Below are 24,274 nucleotides of genomic sequence, written 5' to 3'. Positions count from 1 at the left end.
TGTTATTTTCTTGATTTGAAGCATTGCAGACCAATTTCAAGATGGCAACCTTCTTCCAGAGCGTGTAAGTGATGTTGCGCCATTGTGGACTTGTTGCATTTGGCAGTTCAATCTCCCTTCTACTTTTACCCCCTCATACTGCACGGCGCCACAAATGTAAAGGAGCATTCTATTCTTTGAAAGTCTAATATCCTCCCTGGCGCCTTTTGTCGTTGACATCTACTCTTACTTCTTCAACATATTCCCACGTCATTCTCAAACAACTATAACTCGCCACCATCGCCTGCTAACTCTATCTTTGAATACAGCCGCCAAGGATTTGGCCGGGGAGGAAACAACAAGAGCAACCCCCCCCCCAAAAGCCCATCACAGGCCTCTGCTCCCCAGCATCAAGCGACCATGTCGAATTCGCCCTCTATTTCCAGCAGCATGTCAGTGGAGACTCAAGCGAACGACCCCGAGGGACCCAAATACTTCTTCCAGGAGAAGTATGCCCCGCTGAATGTGAGGGGCAACTTCTTGACCCTCTGTGCTTGCCCGAAGAACGTGGAGCTTGGCGAGTGGCTGGCACACCAGAGTAAGCAATTTGGAAGCTTATCCTGAGAGCGCGGGGGGGGGGCTAACATGTTTCTGCTTTAGTTGTTGAACAATATCGTCTACTCCACGGAATGCTTCAAGTCATCCAGGAGGTGAACAGTGTGACCGGCCTACCTATTTGCAATGAGAACACTTGTCCAACAATGTCCGCTGGACGGTATGTGGAGTACGACGGGGTCGATTATGAACTGAACTAACGATTTCACAGGCTGACCTATACCTGGCTTGTTGACGGCCGCGCCGCCAAAATCTCAGCCCCGAAGTTCATCAACCGTGTCGAGAAATGGATCGTCAGCAAGATTCACGATCCAGTTATGTTTCCTACTGAAAAAGTCAACGGCATCCCCGAGACGTCTTCCATCAAAGAGGCCAATGGCGCATCAACAACCCCCTCTGACCCCGCTAACCCAGATGACTGGATCGGCAAGTCCAGTGGCTTCCCGCCTACCTTCTACAAGGATTGCCAGGGTATTATGAAGCAAATGTTCCGCTGCTACGCCCATCTGTATCACGCTCACTGGCTCAACCCCTTTTGGCACCTTAACAAGCATGATGTCCTCAACATGTGCTTCGTCCACTTCGTGACCGTTTCAAAGTACTACGGGCTTGTGACCGAAAAGGAGATGGAGCCCATGCAGCCCTTGATTGAGTTGTTCATTAAGCAGCAGCGGGTTCCCCCAGAGGCGCTCAACGGCGGCCACTGGGCTCAGCAGGCGGCCACTTAAGCTCCACCGGTCTGGAGTTGCACCCTTTTGTTTTTACATTGACGACCATGACATGTCCGCTAACCTGGCGTTGGGCCGCGCTGTCTTACTTTGTTAGTATTCTGCTTTCTCCGTCTGCCATTTCCAAACCATTTTTGGGGAATTTGCGATGATATTACACAGAGCCGGGGCTTCGATTGAGCATTTAGCATGCGCTGTGAAATATTCTACTTGATGATCTTGCATATCTTCATCCAGCATCTGCTGGTCATTCCATTGTTTTTTTTTTTAATTTAATTTACTCGTTGCAATACACTCATCTGATCATAATTCCATAAAGAGACTTGAGGCTGTTAATGATCTACTACACACTTTCCATTTTGTATAGACCGAGTGATTCGAGGAGTACCTAGAGCTGCAGAAGACATGAGCAGCCCCAATGCTTGGGGGCAGTCATTCATTGGGATGACAGTATCTTGGCCGCTGTAATCTAGGCTTGTGCATTGCACCGTGAAGCATGCATGCTGTGAAACATAGCCAATTGACAAATGTCGATCTTCGACCCACACGCAAATGCAGTAAAGCGCCCGTAAATAACGGTTGATCACGAGCCGCTGACGCACTGGTGAGGATGCTTTTGAAAATTTGAGCAGTCCAAGCGACCTTAGAGAAGCCGGCTGCGCGAAGACAAGCCACCGAATGGGTCACAGATAAACCCCATCCTCATCCTCCCCATTGTTAGACTCTTGCCTTGCAGTGGCCTCAGCCTCAGCCTCAGCTCCAGTCCCAGTCCCAGTTTCAGTCTGATTTCCATTCGTCACCAGCACATCTGCCAAAGCATTCTGTGCCTTGTCGACCTTAAGCTCATCAAGCTCAATCCATGGCTGTCCACGATTCTCCACCTCGGACTTTAGTAACAAAATCCGCTCGTTCATAGACACTGCCACACCCTCATTTTCAGCCATATACCCCTCCAGCTCCTTCCTGTCTTCTTCTGACTCATTGCTTTCTGTTAAGAATGCGCGGAGCTCGGCATTCGAGCGGTGCAGATGTGCGATGGAGTTTGTGAGCTCAGAGACTTTGCTGTAGAGAACTGCGATGGGGAGCTCTTTGATTGCTTCAGCAAAGGCTCCTGGGGTTATGGGGAGGGACTCGGTTGACATTTTAATCTTTGTTTGTGAGGGGTAGATGGTTAAGTTGTAATCAATGCGGGCGGATCTCCAAAACTGGTTGGGTTGTCGTTATCGCGTTATCATCACGTGGGGCTTTATAGATCAGATGGCGGAGATGTGGGAGATGTTGAAGGTTGGTATTGAGTGGTGATGAATTCGAGGTTGATAGCAATTTTGACACTGTTGTTATTGCTAAAGACAATTTTAAAGAACACAGTGTCATCAAATAGACTCCTATCACTTTTTCTCCATTTTCTTGTTTTGTATTCATAATCGCGGCGTCGGAACAACTCTGCCGCCGTGCGATTTATCAATGCCACCAAAAAAGATCCCCGAACAATCCACCACCCTACATTCCGTGGTCCTCTATGAGCCCTCGCTCTCCAGTCATAGGATATGAGCAATGCGGTCTGGGCCGCATGGCGGGCTCCATGCCCAGGGCTCTGCACCTCTGTGCTGCCAGTAACATTCCGGCCTGTTAGTCGCGATCTCCGCATTACACCATGGCGCATGTACAGCACATCGCGTCAACCCATGTTGCCAATTCCGAGCCTTCTATCCCAACCATCCTCTCGCCCATATCGACCAACTCCAACCCCGATATCCCCACAAAAATTCAACCCGGTCTCTACCCCCCGCCGCTTCAAACGTACATCCGCCACGTCTCCAACGCCAAAGCCTAAATCGGATCCCTCGGAGGTCTCCCCTCGCCAAAAGCCCTTCTCTGATGCCAATATCAAAGCCATCTTTGGCCCCGCCAAGTTCAACGCAAAACTAGGAAACCGTATCCTGGCCGTCCTGCACGGTCACCGTCTGAGCGGCACGCTCGATGCAGACTTGCCAATTGACATTGCCCGCGTTACCACCAAGCAGCACATTGACAATGCTTTGGAATGGCTCCGCGATGAGTACCCCATCGATGAGGATGCCGCTATCTTCGCCCGGATTGAGCGTGAGGAGCGCGCCGCGGAAGAGATGCTCGTGCGCCGCGCGGAGAAGCTAGGCTTGTATAAGCCGCAGAGCGGTTCTTATGATGCTGAGCTCGGTGAGGAGGGGTCTCCTTATGGCAAGAGTGTTTTGAAAGAGGCCCGCGAGAGGAATGAGAAGCGCTTGTTGGCTGAACAAGAACGGAAACGGCAGGAGTGGCTCGATGGTGAGAAAGAAGAACACGAACGGTTAAAGCGGGAATTTGGGAAGAACACTTCCCTGCAGCAGTACCAGGAGGCTGCGCTCACGGAGGGTATGTATATTAGGATTTGACATTGGGTGATTGGTATTGGTGCTGACATTTTTAGCTCGTCCCCGTGCGGATCCTATCGAGAGGCCGTATCTCGCTTGGGTCCAGAAGCATCATATTGCCGCTACCAATGAGAGTCCTGAGTCGATGAATATCACCAATGTAAGGATATTTCACTCTATGGAATTGTTTGGTTGTTAACCACATTTGAACTGGCAGTCTCAGCGTCTGCTCGCTCCGCTTCTGTTCTCGATCGTGGTTCTCGCCCTTTGCTATACTTTGGCTCAGAAATATGAGCTCCCAGCACGAAAGGACCGCATCATGCCGGATGTGCCCCCTGCTGTGGCTACTGTGGGCGTTATTGTGGCAGCTAACGTTGCAGTCACATTGCTATGGAAATACATCCCCCCCGCGTGGAAACTGCTCAACCGTTACTTCGTGATTGTGCCCTTCTATCCCAGCTCACTGGGTATGATTGGAAGCACATTCAGTCATCAGACATGGAGACATCTTGGGACTAATATGATGGTCCTGGGACTTATGGGAACCAGAGGTATGCATTGTAGCTAGTAGAAGCACCGGTGGTTTCTAATCTTTTTCTACTCTACAGTCCACGATGAAATTGGCCGTGGAAACTTTTTGGCCATCTACTTCGCGTCCGGTGTCATGGGATCTGTCTTCTCATTGACACGTAGTGTCATCTTCGGCCGCCTGGGCATGACCTCCCTTGGAGCCAGTGCTGCAACTAGTGGTATCGTCGCCGCATGGTGCATGTCTCACTTCAAGTTTGTCTCCCATCACATGCATAGCTGCTGTTCTATGTGGTACCTTTACTGACCGTCCCTAGTGACAAACTCACCTTGTGGATCCTTCCCCAGGGGCTCCAAGAGCAGATTTGGACATACGGCTGGGTCTTCCTTGCCTGCCTAGTTGGCACTGAGGTCTTCAGCTTGCTAGCTCCCGCGTTCTTATTCCGAGCTTGGCCCCTCTCTCGGCTGACCAAGATGGACCACGCTGCGCATCTAGGGGGGTATGTGACTGGTGCCGGATGTGGATACACCCTCCTACAGAAAAAGAAGGAGCGTGAGAGAAAGGCAAGACAGTCAAGGTGGATCTAAATTCTCATCAATGAAGAGTCGATCACCTATCTATCATTTCCAACTGTATCATACCGGCGTTACTGTGTCAAATTCTAGCCTTTCATCCTACTTATTCACCTGAGTTACCATGTTTTCAGACTCATTGTTCCATTCAAAACATGTGACAAATCAATCCTCCAAGCCCTCCGAGGGGAAGCAAAAAACAAAATCCCCCCCGCCATTTCCCTAAATCCCACCTCACTCCAATCCCCACGATCTACCGTAGCACAGTAACGGCAGACCACGGATTGAGAGTTGTGTACTCAGGCTTATCCCAATGCAAAGGCACATCCAACAACTGATCCTCGGGATCCGAGGGCGGCTGACGGGCCCGGAAAAGCATGTGCTTGTCAATGGAAGCAGTCTCCGCACGAATCAAACTTACCCACCACAGTGCAGCGCACTCAACCTGAAGCATTAAGTGTTTCAAGTCTTGCTCGGGTGTTTTCAACTTGATCGGAAACGAGACACAGTACCTTCCCCAGCCGTGCATCGCAGTATCACTCCAAGTAACCAAGCCCGCTGCGATGGTATCGCATAGATGCAATATGATCTCCTTATCACTGGTTCCAATGCCCATGGTATCAGGAAGAGTCACATTACCCCAGCGCCAACCTGGTTGACTGTTGTGGGGGTCCTTGAAGTGGAATCTGTGGCCGTGCTCGAGCTGGCTAGACTGGAACACACTCGCTTGGAAAAAGGGCATTGTGGCGGTTGAATGAACGGGGGCCTCGTTTGATAGTAGTACGGTGTGCTTTGGGGTAGTCTACTTTTTATATGTTAGCAAATGCTGTACGAGTTGATGGTGTTGAGATAGAGGCGAGGCGAGAACAGCAAAGATCTATATACTGAGTGGTCAGCCGTCGATTGTGGCATTGGATGAGAACAATGAGGGGTTCAAGTCCTTTCATTGCTATCTGGCTTTCCATGTTCTTTGAGAAAGGATGCCATTCTCTCTATACTCTTTGTTTCGCCCGATGTTCTATGTTGATCTGCTTCAAATCTTCTCTTTTTAGTCTTATTCCCTCTTCAAGTGTTGAATTTTCTCCCATTACAACAAGCTTTGCCCTTCTATCAATGACTTACAGTATGAATGGCTTTCGGTTAGAATAGGATTCTGAAAAAGACTCACACCAGCATCAGACTGAATGCAGTCAAAAGCTACCCTTGTATTGCCGGAATCCTGTGTTTGTAATCAACAGCCCTCTAATGAAATGAATTTCCTCGGACCTGGAATCTCTAGCTTCTATACCAATCTATCTATCTTGCAGGTCATGCATTTCAATGTCATTTCTTTCTTCCTGGTAGCTATGACGCGACTGAACTATCATACCACCTCTACTCTTACAAAGACCTTTTTGAAACCCCGGATATCGAAAGGAGATTGAACCGGTGCATTGATTTCTCTGGCATTTGAATAAACCTGAAATGTTTACATCCTTCGGAATCGACCTCGACACAATCTAAATACGCCAGGGATCCATCAGCGCAACTCCTACATCCAACATATCTTCCAATTTAACCACCTTATGACGAGTCTCCCCAAAAATCATCCGTTGATCTAGAGTAACCTTCCTGAACGCAATCTGATCCTTCCAATACCCCGCAAGATTTTCAGCGAGAAGAAGATCGGGATGTGTAGGATCAGGCATAAATGACATCGGCAGAGGGGTCTCCGGATCGCGCTTGATAGGGATCGAGAGACACTTTTTTCCGAAACCATGCATTGCCTGATTGTCTACAGTGAAATGGCCCTTTGTAATCATATTCCTGACATATAGCATGATCGCTGAATCTGGAATGCCACGGTGGTCGATATCCGGGGGAAAATGTACGGTGATCCAGTAGTAGTCATCTCGGTTGCCAGCAGGTTCAGCGAAATGTTTCCCGTCCGTGCTCTTATACACGCTTGGCTGAAACTTGCTTGGTATGTCGCTGGTAAGCGGATGTGAACTTGACTGGTGGGAACTTCTTGCTTTTGTAGGATGTTGCATCGTGGTTGTTGAGAACAGAAAGGTGCTTTTCTGGGTGAAGCCGGTGACATACAACTCGAAGCGAGTAGCACTGAGTTTTAAACTGTTGAAATGCAACCTGGACTATTGCATGGGAAGGACCAAAGATCTTTCATTTCTACAATGGCCTTGTTTCTTCTCCCAATGGCTTTAGGTCTTGATGGAAATGGTTACAGTCTTTGTACCAAGTATAGCTGTAGCCACGTTCTGCTTATAAGCCCCTGTCTCGACAAACATTCATCTTTTGAACCAACCCCCCCCCAATTTGAGCTAGACAGAAATCACTTCTTTTCATAGTCAACCTCTTCTCAAAGGCACCGAGAATTCCTTCAAGCTTTCACAAAAGATGGATGGTAGCATGCACACTCCTAATGTTCCTCTGCCCTTGTCGGAGCAATAAGGACGAAGCCTAGCCTTGCAGAAGTGTTGATAATATTCGTCAGAATGGATAAATTGACTTAGATGGTTACTTCTACGCTTTCTTCTCTCTTTTTTCGCCTTTTGTCCTTTTTCTCTTCTCCATGCTATCTTTGTCGGTCCTTGCTTGTGAGAATTCGAAAGTTGTATATACCAGCTAACATGGATGCTGAGGTAGCTAAGGGATTATTGGTGTTCATCTGTGAAAGTCGAAAGTCAATGGTTGTTAAATTGTTGTTTTAGTGATAACAACTATACTTGTTATACGGATCACAACGATGAGAATAAACATAAGAGGCACGACTCTTGACTGAGATGCCCTCAACTACTTCTCACAGGATAATAGACACGGAGAGCTATCCGCGGAAAGGAAAGCAAGTTGGCCGAAAACGCCCTGGAGTGCGATCTCGGTCGGAAGAACAAAGGGTGGATCAGAGAATATATTCATCTAGCAGGTAATCAATGAAAGCCGTAGAGAGATCTGGAAAACATAGGAATGGACGGCTATTAAATCAATACTAGTGTGCGGTAGGATCCGAACGAAGGACTAGGATTGCCGAGGTAGCGTGTACATGGGGAAGAGAGGGATTGCTACGATGACAGTGGGTTAAGACAATGGAGGAACTGTGCCAGCCCCAAAAGGAAGGCATATACTGGTAGCTGGTAATTGGGGTATTGTAGGGATCTTTAGATACATTGACATTGGCAATTTGGAAAATATAGACATGTTTGAACATGATCAGTACTTGGGATATATATGTTCACTGAGGTCACTGGCTACTACGATAAAAATTACAATCACATCGAACTCTTCGACTGAAACGAATTGATATTCTTACCTTGATTTGATTCTCAGATTCCATCTGACCATCTTCCTTTTCTCTAAGGCGCTACAACTAGACGGCCCACGGGTTACCGACGCCCAAAAACCACATCCCGGTCAAGGCTAACCATCCCATTACAAATGTGCTCAAGCCACTTGTTCCCATCGGCCTCGGCACGAGTTAAGATGTCAGCCATGTTAGAAGTGCTGAGTGGGACCGGAATGGAAATACAACTCACCCCCCTATTATGCAGTGCCACTTCGCCGATGATGGCTCGCCTGGTTCGGATGCGGTGAAGCGCATACCTCAGAATATCTTCGTCGCTATGGGTGTGTTCCATTTCTTCAGGAATTATCACGGTGATCCAGTCAGCATCCTCGTTGTCCGGATCCTCCGAGAACTGAGAGCCTATATTAACCCAGACTTCATCGTCAACCCCCTCCACATAATTGGAGTGGAGGACGAATACACTATCCTGTCCCATGGTTATTGAGATAGAATAGTGAATGGAATGGGACACGGCGTCTTGCATTTTGAACCTCCAGGTATACAAAGATCTGATCTTAAGTGCAATCAAAGACTACAGAATAGCCTTGTTCTATCTTTCAAGTTGCACGGTCCCAAGTCTATTTCGACATGAAACCCTTGATTCCTCGACAAAAGAGTCAAAGCCTGTCTCTGATTCTTTGTTACGATACAAAATCTGATGCAACCAGCGGGTGGAGCATTGATCTGACTGGGTTTGGAGACTCTTTGTTACTGAATCACTATGCTGGGATTGGAATTGAGTCTTTATAGACTTGACTCCTGTGTTTCATCGGAAGGCAACCCCTACAGCTCCTTTTTCTTCCTTTGATCCTCGGCCATAAACCAACAAGGACAATGCGGGTGAAATGCCGAGTCTAAGGAAATCGAATTCGTTACAACTACTCTTCACACAACAACTTTTGTTGGCGAATAGCCTTTGTTCTTTGCATCTTTTGTTGTGACGTCTCGATTTCTTTCGAGGCCTCCAGACCAACACCTTGAGAAGATCTTTGTGTTGTCAATCTCCTTCTTTTAAGAGGCCATGATTACTTGTGAGCCTTTTCTTCAAGGTACAAAAGGAAACCTCCGCTCCACGACTTGGGATAGAATTCCATACAACCGTTCCTTACAGCAATCTTAACACAGACCGGCAGACACAAGCACAAGCACAATTCAATTCGGCCATTTGAACCCACGCACAGCTTGGTTCATCAATACGTTGCACGTAAGCATCGTTCTATTTTGTAAGCTACTTCGTCTCTTGTATGGTCCAGGTGGTTCAGGCAGCCGTCGCTTTCGACCTATTTGAAATCCTTTGTTGCTTCACCTCCGAAGAGCTGCCCTTCGCCGAACTCTTCACCCATATCCTCTCCAGACGTCTAGAGCTTAAGAGCTTTATCCTACTCCTGTGCTTACTCTCTACCATTGATCATTACATCAAGGAGATTGCCTTCATCCTCCGTGAAAAGTGTCTCGCTCCTAACGCTACCACCATCTTAGACTGTCTCAACGATTGCGAGTCGTGCATCCAATTCTTCATCAACTCCTACGACCGAAGAGCAGACATCGCTCACGGAACCAGGCACTATCAAGACTTGCCTTTTTAACCGTCATGCAGTTCTCCCAGATCTCTGAGATGACCAGTGCTAATACCGGTAAATGGACGAAGCCTTCTAAATCTACTAACCATAACTCCTCCCAGGATCTCAGCCCCACAGATTCCCAATTTGCACCCAAGGAGTTATCGTTCGCTTCTCATGCGAATCGCCAAATGCGCCATCCCTGGGGCGTGCTTGACTACCACATGTACCTCTCACACATTGAAAGCGGCCGCGACAAGCTCCATCGCGAGAAAGAGTGCCACCTGATAGGGACCACCGGCTTCAGACAAGTCACCCTACACGATGAGCCAGTCCTTGACAACATCCCGTCCGGCAGAAACCCAACAGTCGTCTTCGTCGGCCTCCCCGTCCCTGACATGCAGAACGAATCTAGCAACGCTAGGTTGGTACTCGGCTTTGACTTGAAGTCCGACCGCTTGCAAGGGTATTTCCTCGATTCCAAATCTCCGATTAAGAATTACGAGGACCTTTGGGAGATCTGGAGCCATGGTGAGGCCGAGCTCGTAATTGACATCCCCCTCGAGCGTTTCCTGGCAGTCATTCGCCATACTATGCAGTATCAGATTGAGATCCTGGAGATCGGCGTCCTGCACCACTATGGTCTGACTACGCGCGGGTTCCAAGCTGGCTTGGACTTGGTTATTTCTGTACAGTTCTTGCAGTTCGTGGAGGATTTCGCCGACCTCCTATCCCGGGAGTCTGATGAGCTTCGTGACATTTCTATGCCTTTACAGGATGAACTCCGAAATTTGCTTGGGATTGGCTCCCGGGATTCTTGGTTTGGTGCTCGTGAGGGACTCAATCTCGAGCAGTATCGTCAGAAACAGTTGAAGAAGGTTATTGCTTCCGGCTTGTTCCATAAACAGAAGATGCTCGTACTCCGAGACGGGGCTAATGAAGCTATGCAACAGAATAAGACGTCTCGTCCCGTTGTATTTGTTCCAGGCCACTCAGGTCGGTGGTGGTCAAAGCTGCAGATTCAGTTCTTGGTGAGTGCTATGATTATTCTTAGTTTTTGTTCTGTCTTCCAGCGTGAGCGGGTCCTATGTGTGGGGATGTTTTGATCGATCGCATGCATCAGTAACATTTCAAATTTTTAAAATGAATCATTTTCGAGAGAATTGCTCCAATTTGCCATGCAGCACATGGGGTTTCCCCATGTAGACCATTCAATAACCAATATGCAAGGTTGTGATAGGCCACTCGTTGAGTGGGGTCAGAGAAATAGAAATTTAAAAGCCGCACCATTCCGTAGCCCATACGCTAAGTCGATGAGATGGACATGCATAAATGCCCAAAACATGAAAATCCACCCCGAAGCTAAAACAAAATGCACCGCCACCCGATCTGGCCCAATTCAGAATAGCCAGAAGCGAGTCATGTGGCGCTTGGCTAGACCGGTTAGTGGCTCCCGTCAGCTTCGCTCCCATTGGTTAGGTCATTATCGGAATGTCTTGGCAGCGTCAGAGCTGTGTGTTGGAGAGCTGTTACCTCCTTTATTGCCAAGGCAGCGGGCCCAAACGTACAGATCTGCTCCCAATCTCGCTTGTTTTCTGGGTTTTTTATTTCTGTCAGCCCTGTAGCCCTATCATATTTGAGTCTGCCTAATTCTGTGCTTTCGTCCCTGCCCCATTCTCGCTCTATTGTGTTCTAACAACCCGTGCGACTCGAGTCCACGGCACTTGCGTTTCTTCTTCAAACCTTGGTGATATCCCTGGATTGTGTCCTTATAATGGCCGAGGACAGTGCGCAGCCCGTTCACGGTAAGTCGAGGGACCCCGACCCTTGATCGGAGAAGTCGCGCAAACTAACAGAGCATGTTTGCAACTACAGGGATGCCTCAAAATGGAGAAACGGGACAGCAGATCACGCGCAGCTCGAACGATCGCTTTGAGCTCATTTCCGGTCCTCTGATCAACCTCAAGAATATGCACTACGAAGCTACAACCACCTGGCACGGCAGTGTTTTGATTGTCACAAAGCCAACCCAGGAGCAGCCCCAGCTGCGCCTGCGCCAGGTCGGCGCCGTGGATAGCGGAGCCCAGGACGGTGAGGGCAGGGTCCCCACAAGCCAAATAATCGAGGGTCTCAAGCTCTACGAGGATCCCCTGAAATCTTTCTGGCGATTCTCGCTCGCTGTGCCAGTGGCGGCATTCGAGGCGCGCTGGGCGTACGACATCCCTGGTCTGTACAACGAGTCCGGGGCCCACCTGGCACCGGGGGAATTTGTCGTTCCTGCAGAAGAGCAGTCTATGCGCATCATGTTCCACTCGTGTAATGGGTTTTCTGTCGGCACGGACATGAACGCCTGGGTGGGACCGAATCTGTGGAACGACGTGATGCGCATGCATGACAAGAGGCCATTCCATGTCATGGTAGGCGGCGGTGACCAGATCTACAACGATGGTATTCGTGTAGATGGCCCACTCAAGCCTTGGACGGCGATTTCGAACCCGCACAAGAGGCGCAACCATGACTTCAATAATAAGATGCGCGCTGATTGCGATGACTACTACTACGCCAACTATGTCCGCTGGTACAATACTGACCCATTCCGCACGGCCAATGGCCGCATCCCACAGGTCAATATCTGGGATGATCATGATATCATTGATGGGTTCGGCTCGTACACGGATCACTTCATGAAGTGTGCTGTCTTCCGCGGTATCGGCGGTGTTGCTTTCAAGTATTACTGCCTCTTCCAGCACCACATTGCTCCGCCCAAGTCGACTTTCACCACCGATTCCCCGCAGACGATGCACGCCGTCAATGGAACTTCCGGTGTTGATCCGCGTCAAGTGGAGAACACCTACGTGCTCGAGAACCAAGTCGAGGACGACAGCTGGATCATCGGTAAACGGCCCGGTCCGTACGTGGAAGAGCGTAGCCGGAGTATCTACATGCGTTTCGGCAAGCGCATTGCCTTTGTGGGTCTGGATGCTCGTACCGAGCGTACTCGCCACCAGGTCAACTATGAGGACACCTACGATCTGATCTTCGATCGATTGCAGCGCGAGATCGTCGATGCCAACGGCGACATCAAGCATCTGGTGGTATTACTGGGTGTGCCAATCGCATACCCACGTCTCGCATGGCTCGAGAACATCCTCACATCACCCGTAATTGCGCCGGTCCGGCTATTGAACAAACGCTTCGGCGTGGCAGGCGGCCTCTTCAACGAATTCGACGGCCAAGTCGATCTTCTGGACGACCTAGACGACCATTACACCGCGCGTCAGCACAAGCGCGAGCGCAAGATGCTAGTGCACCGCTTGCAAGAGTTCGCCCGCAGTCACAGCGTGCGCGTAACCATCCTCGGCGGCGACGTCCACCTCGCTGCCATCGGCCGCTTCTACTCGAACCCGAAACTCAATCTCGCAGGTGAAAACGACCATCGCTTTATCGTCAACGTCGTCAGCAGCGCGATCACCAATAAGCCCCCGCCCCAGGCCGTCGCCAACCTTCTAGCCCGCAGAAACAAAATCCACCACCTCGACCACGATTGCGACGAGACCCTCATGCCTTTCTTTGACAAGCAGCCCGGTGGCCAGGAGAAGAGCGCAGCCTGGAATAAGGTCACCATGCCTTCCCGCAACTACGCCATTCTCACCGAGGTCGTTTCCCCCAGCCCCAATAACCCCGGTGTGCTCGAAGCCAGTTCCGCGAAATTGGAGCGTCTTCCCAAGGACGGCCATGCACCACTGCACAAGGGTGAAGTCGATGCTGGAACGACGCACAGCGCCGCGGATGGGTTCACCTGTGAAAGCGGCATGTATGGCGGACTGGACGTTGCCATCCGTGTCGAGGTCGATCCCCAGAATCGTAGCGCTACTACTGAGGGGTATGGATTTAGTATCCCGCCCCTGTTTGCTACCGAGGGACCCCCTTCCGCCGGTCACCGGCTTAGTCTGCACTCGCGCAGGTCCCAGGGTCGGCCCTCGACGGCGCAGTGATTGTTTTTTTTTTTTTCTTCTTCTTCTTTTCTATTTTTAGGGGGGCTTCCTGCATATACCTAGGTACTCTATGCTACCGCTTGTAATGTTTGATGTTAATCGAGACTTCAGGGGTTCTCTCTTCACTTTTTGCAGATTTCTATGTGATACCTCATTGTACTTATTTTCTCACCTCAGAACCCCTATCTCTATATCTCTATATCTCTATATCTCTATATCTCTATATCTCTATATCTCTATCTGATCCAGCTATATCTCATCCGATCTATCAGAAAATCTCTCTCGATCCAAAGCGGAGCACTTTTCCCTTCGCATGGACTTGATTGCTTTTTAAGGGTTAGGCCTGGCGTCAACGTTTCACTTCTCTGTCGTTTCTGTTCGGACTGTTTCCATTCCTCTTGTCGAGATATCTTTGTGGCCTCATAGGTTATTGATCTTCCTCTGCCTTTTAGCCCTATGGACCACCTTTTGATCCTCGGATCTCCACTCCACCCCGGTTGATTTTTTACCCCATCCTTGCAGGATGCAAGACTTTTCCCCTTTCGAACTGCAGGGTTGACATATATATTTTGGTGGAGTCATATTCGATATGGAACCTATACTATTCGCTGCACCTCCATATACTAGTGGGTTAGGCATTAAACTGTGCTTTATAATTGGAGAGATCCTCCCTCTTTCCCATCCTCCCTCCCCGGTAGTGTAGAGAACCAACTCTTCATCTATCCAGTTGCAGACAACGTCTGCTTACACGATCCTTTACAAGTGAGCTACTACTGTCACCATGGGTCTTGAGAAGGAAATCACCTCTGTACCCCCTTCCCCTCCAGATTACAAGAAGGGCACAATCGAGAACCTCGAGCTAGACTGTCTAGGATACAAGCAAGAACTTCGCCGCAACCGTTCAGTCCTCACTCTCCTCTTTCAAACCCTCGCCATAGCGGCAATTCCCTACGGTGAAGGCTCAGCCCTCCTCTCCGCCATCTACGGTGGCGGTCCCCTCTCAATCTTCATAGGTTGGATATTCGTTTGTCTCCTCGACCAATGCATCGCCCTCTCCCTCGCTGAGCTCGCCTCGCGCTATCCAACCTCCGCAGGCCCCTACTACTGGACCTTTCAAATCTCCCACAGCAACAAAACAACTCTCTCCTTCGTCAACGCTTGGATCTGGCTTATCGGAAACTGGACCATTACGCTCTCTGTAAACTTTGGCTTCGCCTCCATGCTCGCGGCAACCATCTCAATCTACCATCCAACCTGGTCAGCATCCAACTGGCAACTCCTCCTAATCTTCTACGCAGTCTGCCTCACCTCGCTGGTAATCTGCATCTTCGCAAATGACCACCTCCCACTAGTCGACACCCTCTGCGCGTCATGGACCCTCCTCACTATACTAATCATCTTAATCGCTCTCTCCGTCACAGCAGACGCGGGCCGCCATTCACCATCATACACTTTATCCCACTACGACAAATCCTTCGCAGGCTGGGGAAACTTCACCTTCTTCATCGGCCTCCTCCCAGCGGCATACACCTTCTCCGGAATAGGAATGATCACCTCGATGGCGGAAGAATGTGCAGACCCAGAAGTGAAAGTGCCCCGTGCAATAGCCCTCTCCGTACCGGTAGGCGGGATGGCAGGTCTGTTCTTCATCATCCCAATCTGCGCAACCCTGCCCCCACTACAAGACATCATAACCGCCCCAGCAGGCCAAGCCCTCCCGTACATTCTGGCTCGCGTAATGGGCTCCCCTGCCGGCGGTCTCGGGCTCATCTCCCTCGTCCTGGTTATTACAGTCTTCTGCTCAATTAGCATCACGGTTGCTGCCTCGCGCGCTACATGGGCCGTGGCCCGCGACGACGCCGTTCCGCTGGCAAGACTGTGGGCGCGCATCGATGAGCGCTGGGGGGTACCCATCTGGGCATTAGGGTTGTTGACGGGGATTCAGATGTTGCTCGGTTTAATTAACCTCGGGAGTTCGAGTGCGTTCACCGCGTTTGTTTCGGTGGGTGTTATTGCGCTCGCGGCGGCTTATGCTATTCCCATATTTTTGAGTCTGTGGCATGGTCGTCAGGAGGTTACTAAGGCGCCGTGGAATTGTGGTGGGGTTGTGGGGAAGTTGGTGAACGTTGTGGCGTTGGCTTGGATTGCGTTCAAGTTGGTGCTGTTTAGTATGCCGACTGCTTTGCCGGTTACGGCTGTGTCGATGAATTATGCTTCGGTTGTTTTTCTTGGATTTCTGGGCATTTCGGCGGTTTGGTATGTGGTTTATGCGAAAAGATGTAAGACGTTTGGACCGGGCTGCTATGGAAAATGTTTATGCTGACATTTCATAGATTATAAAGGTCCGCCTGAGTCGGATGCTTTCGATTGAAGATAGACTTGGAGAATATATGATCTCTGTCATCCCTTGACAATCCGACATGTTGAGATCTAGCCCTTAATAACGCTTGGATATGCCCACTAACTACGGAGGGTTGTTTCAATGGCCCTGGTTCCCTTCTTTTGGTCGAGAAACAGCGATCATTGGCCCTGAAGCCCCTGAGAGTGCGGTTATGCATGAGTTCGGCCACAGCGAAAGCACCTTGTCACGCTATTCGAAACTCTTGACTTCTTTACAAAGATAAGCTGATCGATTTCGAGAGATTTTGGGAGATCGAGTCCCTCGAGTTATACGCTATTTGTCTTTACTCTTCTCCTGTCGAGCCCTGGCAGGCTGCTAATTGAAAGAATAGGCCCTCCCTCGAATGATCAAATGGTACTGGGAAGAACAGTAGCGATCCGCTCATTTGTATCTAGTAGTGGCATCATTGTTACATATGAAAGTGCCAGGTTCTCCCATTTGAGCAGCACTATTTGGCTTGCTCTTGCCATCCAACAGGGTCGTGCTACAAATGCGCATCTCCATCATTTCTATCCTGGTAGAACTGAAGATGACTGTTCCCGGAAATCAATTTACCCTTCAGACCTACCTAGGTGATCAGATCTCAAGCAGCGGTGCTGGTGGTGCCTCGTTATTCGGGACAGGGTCATTGCCCTGGGCATGCGATGACTGCTGCAGATACTCCCAACTCACTTAGACCCGGCATCACTAGATTCATTGGCGAGTCGATGACTTGTATAAAGAGATCTACTACTCGGACTCTGCGACCCCACGACCAAAATGATGCTCTACAAAATCGTGACTAGTCAATGTCAGCTTGTACTTGCCTTGACCGATCTAATCATAATACTTAGATCCACCAAAGCGAGTTGGATCGAAAAGATCGAATCTCCTATATAGCTTACGATAAATCTAGATGGCAATCTTGCACTCAATAACACACACTTCAAGAGGATGGTGTTACGAATGGCCACCGACTCATTCCAATTGGCCCGGTCGCAGTTGATACGCTATTGAGTGGCCTAGTTTTTTTTTTTTTTAGGAGAGCAGATTGCGAAGCTCAACTCCAGACGCTGATTCTTTCCTTCAGATATTCTCCTGTGGCTCGCTTCTTTGTTTTCCCATCTTGAAAGTTATCGTGGACGGCCCATAGATTGTTCCCTATACCGAGAAAAGTACCCTTGACAGGGAATTACAGTCCTACTATCGCACAACTATAGTCATGATCAGCACATGTCGTCACACACAACTTTACCGCTCCCTGCCGAAACATCTTGCGGGGTTTTTGCGGGGCTTTGCGGGGGGTCCCAGATCCCCACAGCCACAAAATTAAGCTTAAACGTTGTCCTATTGCCTGCGCCTTGTAGAAATATTCATGGATTTACTAAATCATCGTAGATGAGTTGAACGGCATCTGAATGGGAGACCCTCCAATCTTACAAGCCAGTCTAGGTTGGAATTACAGCATGTCCAACCGAGAGAAATGTCGCGAACAGGGATGAGAGGAGTTGGTGGTTTTCCTGCAAAAAGTCCGGCATCTATTCTTCCTCGACTTTTCTTATCCATAGGCATGATCTCCCAGCCGGTTGTTGGAAAAGAGACCGGAAACTTAGGAGACCTTCTGAAGAGGCTCTTCGGTCATTCCGACATAGATATCACGATCTGCCACTAGAGATAGGGTTAAAAAAAAAAAAGGAACGGCATGAGCAGGTCCTCTTACACCAAGATTCTCAACAAAGAAAGACACAGCCTAAAACCTCCAAGAGTTAGGGCTTTGATGACTAAGAATCCGACAGGACCCCCGAGGTATACTGGAAGGTAAGCAAAGCGCAACGCTCTGAGCAACTCCTCACCCTCCACCCCGGAAAAGAAATTAAGCTTTCTTCTATCAGGTACTCCCCTCCCTCGGCCCAACATCAGGAACCCATACGCCCCAAGACGGCTTTTCATCGGAACCTCTGTCGGTTCTTTTTAACCCTTCCCCCTTTCTGTATATAGATTGCATACATGTTTCACGGGAGTTCAACGGTTCCCCTCTTCAACTCTTATGCAACGCATTTGAAAGACTGGTGTCTAAAAATCCCCCAGTCCATGTCTGACTCTCAGAACTATCATATCAACTTTTCCGCCTTCTTTTCTTTTGCTTCTGTTTTTGGACTTTCGCTAATTAGAAAGGCTGGTCAAGGCATTGATCCATCTAAAATTATCTGCCACAACGTCATTGCAATGGCATTGTAACATGTTGCTGCCCTACCCGGGTCACAAAGTTGTGTCTCTATATTTGACCATGGATTCTCAGATTGACCGGGTGAATCATTTTATGAACTCGAGCGTTAGAGAGATTACTTTAGGGCATCTCAGCACTGATTTAAATCCCCTGGAGCTCATTTTTTATGTATGTAGATCTAAGCGTTGCGTTGTGTACGGATGATACAGCATCATTGGATTCTACTATTTTCGATATAAGGAGATCTTCGGCTAAAACAGAGATACCATACAAGTAACACTACCCTGAATTGGGGCAGTTTATTCCTAGACCGCATGTCGAATATCACCAACTCTCCTGTGTTGTCGCCTCTGCTTGCGGCCTGTACTAAAAGCAGACTGTACTACGATGGAAGTCGATTGAACATTTGTCACTAGGGGCCAGCAAGTGTTTAATCCGGAGGTAGCGCACAACACTCATAGGCTATAACGTAAACGAACTAGGAGAGGGTTGGTTTACTGCTGTCAACCAGTTTTTGGCCCCAGGCGGGGGGAGCAGAACAGGTCCCAAACATGGCCTCCTCTCTTTCTATCCCAAGGATTATGTCTCAAGGGATGTGTACAAAGGACTTTCGTATGCCACTTAATACTTATGAACTGTTTGTAGAGCCTTGGACCACTCGTAAGGGCTGAACTAACGTAAGCTGACCTTTACTTCGATTCGGTGTCTCGCGCAGATTCTAACCTGAGCACTAGGGCATGGAATAAGCCCATCCACCAATCTAGGCTCAACTCTGAAAAACAACAGGCTCATTCCAACCTTCAAATTTACTGCTGCTTCTGCCCAGAAAAGGAGGTGCCGTGTTTTTGGGACCGGGAAAGGCACGAGATGGTTTGAAGACAAGGAAGAGTAAGTTTTCTTAGAAGCGATGGTATGGAGGCTATTGATATTTCGATCCTTCGCAGTTTCAGCTATACTCGGAAACAGGTATCTAGATAAGTTAGATGTCGGGATAGACTAGACCAAAACCCCCGCGGATATGAGAATCTCCGGCAACAGTCCCTTTAAACTATCTTCTAAAAAGATATCAGAGTCTGTTGGTCCAAGATCTTACTCTAACAAGGGCCTATCATCATCGACGGGTTATTGACAGCCCCAAAAGCCTTTTGACAATGGCGACTCCACCGCTTGACAGCTCACAGCTGGAGATCCGAGAGATAGAGGCTTTCGAAGATATCAATGGTGGTTTCAGTTTGGCTGGCAAGTGACTCGTGTCTTGTGCATCGAATGAGCGTTCAATTGTATCAAGGAATGCTGAAAGCTGGTAATTCTCCTTCCACAATTGTCAATCGAATGGACCTTGTAGATATCATCCAAGCACTGTCCTCGGTCTCCAGTCCTTTAGATGCAATAGACTTGCGAGCATATGACCAATCCCCAAAAGACGCCTGGGAAATGACCCCGATTGAGCAGGTATGACCGGACTTCCAAAAGCCCTCAACTAGACGCAATTGCAGAATCGATCGTTGCTGAAGTCACAGGGTGCAACCGGTTGTTGCACCCCTCACATCCCAGTCTAGTCATTTGCCCCGGTTACCCGGTCTCCGTTGACAGAATTATAGATCTTTGCGTTGCAAGATACTCGCACACGTTGATGAAAAGAAGTGAATTCCGGTGCAGTTGATCCAGAGATAGGCGAAAAGCACACGGGTAATACGAAAATACTAGAGCAGGTTTGTAGCTGGTGTTGAGAGTGGTATTTGACAGTTTAGTCTTTGGGGTTGTTTCATAACGATATCAATTCTAGCAACATCCTGTTCGATAGTTCTGAGCTCGTAGTGGTTGATGTTGGCTCTGGTCGGCCTATTGGAGAGAGGATGGAGGGGTCTGAGGGGACAGACGATCTGACCAGTGTCGGTCGAGTCAAAAGGTCGGGCTCAATTGACACACGAACATTTGATTGGGACAGTTTCCCAGTCAAAACATCTACCAAGGACACCATCCATTGATCAGATGGAAATGTTCAAACAGGATGCGTTAGTGATGGCAACTCAGCATCACTCCCGGTCAGCCAGAATCCCCTCCTCATTCTCACTCCTGCCCCTTCTGCGTCTAGGAACACCCTCATTCATCGCATTGACCTGCTTCGGCACAGACACTGGAACCAAGGTATCACTCGGTCGACGCCGTCTAACAAGCTGATACCCCCTATCAAGCTCAATCTCAACCGCCTCCCGAACCTTCAGCGCACTGATCGCCGGCCAAACTCCTCTCTCCCCCTTAAGTGCCCACTCAGAGATGCGATCTGTCGTCGGACTCTGGAATAATTGCCTCAGATCCCAGGCACACAAGTCCGGCACAAGAGTTAGGTTCGGCCCAGGGATGGTCTCTTCGATGAGGAGTCTGCTCAGTGGGGCGGGCAGCACGCCTAGATAGTCAAGTTGGCGGAGCCGGTGGTGTAATTCAACGATGATGAGTCGCATGGCGGAGCGGGTGAGGTTGTTCCAGCCTGTTTGATATCGGTCTAGGAGGTTCAATTCGGACCGCAGGAATGGGACTAGGTATGGTCGAGCTTGGGAGACGATGAAGTGGTTTACATTGAAGAGCTCCGAGATTCGTGAGAGGGGGGATTCGCCTTCGTTGTATTGGACGTGTCGCCAGGGTCGGAAGACTGCATCTTGTGTGTGTGGCCATGGGATGATTGTGCCTGTTTCATCTTTGCAGTAAATGGTCACGGGTGAGTAGAGGCCTGAGGAAGAGGCGTTGGATGCTACAGCTGCGGACCAGATAAGCTAGAAATGGCGTGAGACGTCACCGGTACTGGCAAGGAGAAGGGAAGAAGTACATACCACATTCGGTGCAGTCAGGTAATTCAACAGATTTGGCGTCCCATTCTTCCCCGTCGTCGCAACGGTGATATTCAAGATGCGCTTTGACCTTGCATACGCCTCTTCAAATGTAAGATCCCCAACATTAGCCCGAATGCATTCCTCCAAAACACCAACATCGAACAAATACCCCTTCCTCAGCAACCTCCTCATCCTTCGATAAAACGTCCCAACCCAACTCGAATCAGAGTTGCCCCCATTCCCACCTTTAACCATCTTCTGCCTCTCAAAGGCCGAAAGATCGATCCCCTCCCCATCGAGCAACGGTAACAGCTCATCCTCAGAATGAATCCCGACAAGCGCAGCAATCAGTGCCCCAGTCGCAGTGCCTGTAATAATCCGCGGCAACAGACCCTGCAGATGCAGCGCCTTCACAACACCAAGATGACACAGCCCAAACGCAGAGCCGCCCTGTAGCAATAGCGTCGTCCGCCCAAATGCCTGCCGCGTATCGTGCAGTAGCTCCAACTTCGCTTGCGAGCTAAACCCGCTCGGGTGCCTCGGCGCTCCTGGCACGGATGTCACATACTGGATTGATAGCGCTACTTGCGTGATGTAGTCATCGATTAGAAGCTTGGTTCCTGCGTACGCGTGCGTGAATAGCTTCGTGCTAGTTATGTTGCCCAGGTTTCGTACTAGCCCGGACCGGAGCAGGTTTACTAGTGTCAGGATGTCTTCTGACTCACGCGCGCTCATCAGTGCTTCGAGTCGGCCGAGGATTAGTCGGTAGTCATAGTGTCGGCTGACAGGGTTTTGGCGCCTGCGTAGGCGGTTAGATGGTGGTCTGGTACACTGGGGTTTGAGTTGGATTCGGTTGGTTTGGTTTCATTTCATACCACAAATCTTTACTTAATAGCTCGTCGAGCTCAAATGCGGCTTCTTCCCACTCCTCATAGCTCTGCGCGTTGGCTAGCGTATGGAAGAGCCGATCTCGAGGGGATTTTGAACTCCACCAAGAGAACAGTTTCTAGGGGATGTTCATTAGTTCAAGATTAGACCGAAAACTATATCCAGAAATGTGTCTTTTCCGTCTTTTGTTTTTGCCATCTCTGGCTCCGAGCTCTCCCCGCAAGCACGACACCGAGGCTGGGATTGGGGCACAAAACTCACATCTCTCCAGAACTGAGCAACATCAAGCACCATATTCCAGATCGCACCAACGATCTTCCATAATCCGAGCCACCAGGACCTCATTTTTTACTCTCAAGGGATATGTCTGCGTCGCGGCTGGTGGAGGGAGAGGTGCACATGCGGGCCCGGGTTTTCGCTTTCACATGCTACAACGTCACGCACGTTACACCAACGAATTGGGAATTGAGATCGAAAGTGATGTTGAAAAAAAAACAGAGGATTGAGCGATCGAGAGCGATATGTATTCGAGAGTACCTGTGTTATGGAGAGGGATTGGACTCAATAACGAGGAAGAAATTGTGGAGTTTCAACCGATGGCGGTTGAAGAGTTGAAGCTACCAGATCGATCCAGATTCCCCCGGATCTTCTTCTTCCACTACAGCGGCCCCACGAGAAGAGTATGGATATCTCTCTACTCAGTACTTAATATACTTGATAGTATGAAAGTAATGAAGTAATGGAATTGCCGTGGGCGCACATTTCTACATGCCACATACAAAGACGTTATTCGCGTAAGGGAATCAGTGAATTTCAAAAGGGTCGTTTTGTTTTTGACATTTCGCTTTGCTTCCCTCTATGCAAGTCGGCGAAATTAAAGAAACCTCTCCCGGACACCCCATACATTCCCAAGCGGTACATTTACTCTTCGATGATGTTGCCCTTCTCCGACACGTAAAGACCGTCCAAGAACTGGGGATTGTTAGAATAGATTCAAAGATCCGGGTCCCTCCCAGTGCAAGGAATTTGGGTAGTATAACTAACCTTACGGATATCCTTGTTTCGGACACGGCAGATCTGCTGGATGTCGGCGGCGGACTGGGACACACCCTCGAGGGAGTTACCGGTGAGGATGAGCTCATCCTTGACGTTGGCGGAGGGAGCGATGTCGACATCGGGCTGGGCAGTGATGCGGCGGACGTACTTCTCACCGAGGAAGTTGCTAATGCCAGAACGTTAGCGCTGGTTCCGTCACACATGTTTTTCACGATGCAGTTTTGAATTTCATCTCGAAATAACCATAGGTTCCAGGGTTCCATACCGGATCTCCACAACAGAGCGGCCAGTCTCGGGGTTGGGCTCAATGTTGACGTTGATGGGGAAGTGAGCGTAGACGTAACGCATCTTGTACTTGAAGCCACGGGTAACACCGATCATCAGGTTGTTAATGATGGTACGGACGGTACGGAGGGTAGCAACACCCTTGCGGGCACCGTGGTGCAGCTCGATGGAGATGACGTTCTGCTCGGGGCGGCCGAAGGTGACGGCAATGTGGGAAAGATCCTTGACGAGCTTGCCGCGGGGACCCTCGACAGTCACGATACGGGAGCGAATCTGGACCTTCACTGTAGCACGAAAAAAAAAAGATTTAGGTTAGTTGATGGCATTTCTTTTGGTGTAATTCAATATTTCGAAAGATCAAAATCAAGAATTGTCCGGTACGAGTGCGAGTCGCCGATCCCACACAATATTCCCTTCTGCTTCCGCTGCATTGGTGCTGGATATTGATCGTGTGTCGTGCTAGGCTGGGTTGAATTTCGCGCCCTCAAAGTAGAAGTTGTATTGTGTGCGATCGGCCTCCTCCATCCTCAATAAAAAAAAACTGGAAATTCGCTCACCATTGTCCAGAATGGGCAGCCGTTCCTCGGAGTGAATGTACCGCATCTTGACGTGACTTTTGGTGGTTGCCGGGGGTGTAGATTGTCGATGTCGGGGAGGTTCAAAATTCGAATGGACTTGGTGGTGGAGCGAAATTGGATGTCACGGGGTTGTGCGTCGCTTAGAGCCATTTTGGGTCTAGCGCAGTTAGGGTTCCTTATCAGCTTATCGTCTTATCGCAGCTTGTACCAGTACTTGCTCCACCGGCGTTAGTTTAGTGATTTCTGAGTAGAGAGACATCTGGTTAATATTAAGCTGGAGCCTGGAGTTCCGGAGCAAGTTCACTGCTATGTACAGTGCAATGAGCTC

The 24,274-nt window shown here is 49.4% G+C and overlaps 10 protein-coding genes across 10 annotated transcripts; 5 read left to right on the top strand and 5 right to left on the bottom strand.

Annotated features, from left to right (window-relative positions):
* Positions 1-41: 41 nt before the first annotated feature.
* Pdw03_1374 (Protein kinase activator (Mob2), putative) lies at positions 42-1,322 on the top strand (the record flags this gene model as incomplete). The annotated part of the gene is made up of 4 exons (XM_014679646.1): positions 42-64; positions 309-577; positions 640-754; positions 806-1,322. The coding sequence occupies 4 exons, from the start codon at positions 42-44 to the stop codon at positions 1,320-1,322; spliced, it is 924 nt and encodes a 307-aa protein (XP_014535132.1).
* Positions 1,323-2,005: 683 nt separating this feature from the next.
* On the bottom strand, positions 2,006-2,464 carry Pdw03_1373 (Amino acid permease family protein; the record flags this gene model as incomplete). The annotated part of the gene is made up of 1 exon (XM_014679647.1): positions 2,006-2,464. The coding sequence occupies one exon, from the start codon at positions 2,462-2,464 to the stop codon at positions 2,006-2,008; it is 459 nt and encodes a 152-aa protein (XP_014535133.1).
* Positions 2,465-2,869: 405 nt separating this feature from the next.
* Pdw03_1372 (Peptidase S54, rhomboid) lies at positions 2,870-4,828 on the top strand (the record flags this gene model as incomplete). Its single annotated transcript, XM_014679648.2, has 5 exons — positions 2,870-3,713; positions 3,769-3,872; positions 3,930-4,263; positions 4,321-4,495; positions 4,558-4,828. The coding sequence occupies 5 exons, from the start codon at positions 2,870-2,872 to the stop codon at positions 4,826-4,828; spliced, it is 1,728 nt and encodes a 575-aa protein (XP_014535134.2).
* A 238-nt stretch (positions 4,829-5,066) lies between these two features.
* On the bottom strand, positions 5,067-5,555 carry Pdw03_1371 (uncharacterized protein; the record flags this gene model as incomplete). Its single annotated transcript, XM_014679649.1, has 1 exon — positions 5,067-5,555. One exon carries the CDS (start codon positions 5,553-5,555, stop codon positions 5,067-5,069), a length of 489 nt encoding a protein of 162 aa, XP_014535135.1.
* Positions 5,556-8,190: 2,635 nt separating this feature from the next.
* Pdw03_1370 (Cwf15/Cwc15 cell cycle control protein) lies at positions 8,191-8,586 on the bottom strand (the record flags this gene model as incomplete). Its single annotated transcript, XM_014679651.1, has 1 exon — positions 8,191-8,586. One exon carries the CDS (start codon positions 8,584-8,586, stop codon positions 8,191-8,193), a length of 396 nt encoding a protein of 131 aa, XP_014535137.1.
* A 1,155-nt stretch (positions 8,587-9,741) lies between these two features.
* Positions 9,742-10,815, top strand: Pdw03_1369 (uncharacterized protein; the record flags this gene model as incomplete). Its single annotated transcript, XM_014679652.2, has 1 exon — positions 9,742-10,815. One exon carries the CDS (start codon positions 9,742-9,744, stop codon positions 10,813-10,815), a length of 1,074 nt encoding a protein of 357 aa, XP_014535138.2.
* Positions 10,816-11,483: 668 nt separating this feature from the next.
* On the top strand, positions 11,484-13,704 carry Pdw03_1368 (Alkaline phosphatase D-like protein; the record flags this gene model as incomplete). The annotated part of the gene is made up of 2 exons (XM_014679653.2): positions 11,484-11,514; positions 11,585-13,704. 2 exons carry the CDS (start codon positions 11,484-11,486, stop codon positions 13,702-13,704), a joined length of 2,151 nt encoding a protein of 716 aa, XP_014535139.2.
* Positions 13,705-14,485: 781 nt separating this feature from the next.
* Positions 14,486-16,075, top strand: Pdw03_1367 (Polyamine transporter TPO5; the record flags this gene model as incomplete). Its single annotated transcript, XM_014679654.1, has 2 exons — positions 14,486-15,983; positions 16,038-16,075. The coding sequence occupies 2 exons, from the start codon at positions 14,486-14,488 to the stop codon at positions 16,073-16,075; spliced, it is 1,536 nt and encodes a 511-aa protein (XP_014535140.1).
* Positions 16,076-20,347: 4,272 nt separating this feature from the next.
* Positions 20,348-22,372, bottom strand: Pdw03_1366 (Patatin-like serine hydrolase, putative; the record flags this gene model as incomplete). The annotated part of the gene is made up of 4 exons (XM_014679655.1): positions 20,348-21,082; positions 21,140-21,938; positions 22,015-22,145; positions 22,289-22,372. The coding sequence occupies 4 exons, from the start codon at positions 22,370-22,372 to the stop codon at positions 20,348-20,350; spliced, it is 1,749 nt and encodes a 582-aa protein (XP_014535141.1).
* A 576-nt stretch (positions 22,373-22,948) lies between these two features.
* On the bottom strand, positions 22,949-23,971 carry Pdw03_1365 (60S ribosomal protein uL6; the record flags this gene model as incomplete). The annotated part of the gene is made up of 4 exons (XM_014679656.1): positions 22,949-22,999; positions 23,072-23,249; positions 23,349-23,652; positions 23,926-23,971. The coding sequence occupies 4 exons, from the start codon at positions 23,969-23,971 to the stop codon at positions 22,949-22,951; spliced, it is 579 nt and encodes a 192-aa protein (XP_014535142.1).
* Between the last annotated feature and the right edge of the window lie 303 nt (positions 23,972-24,274).

This window comes from Penicillium digitatum, chromosome 5, assembly GCF_016767815.1.
Source record: "Penicillium digitatum chromosome 5, complete sequence".
Lineage (NCBI taxonomy): Eukaryota > Fungi > Ascomycota > Eurotiomycetes > Eurotiales > Aspergillaceae > Penicillium > Penicillium digitatum.
Note: the sequence above shows the minus strand (reverse complement) of the source record. Positions and strands in the feature narration are given on the sequence as shown.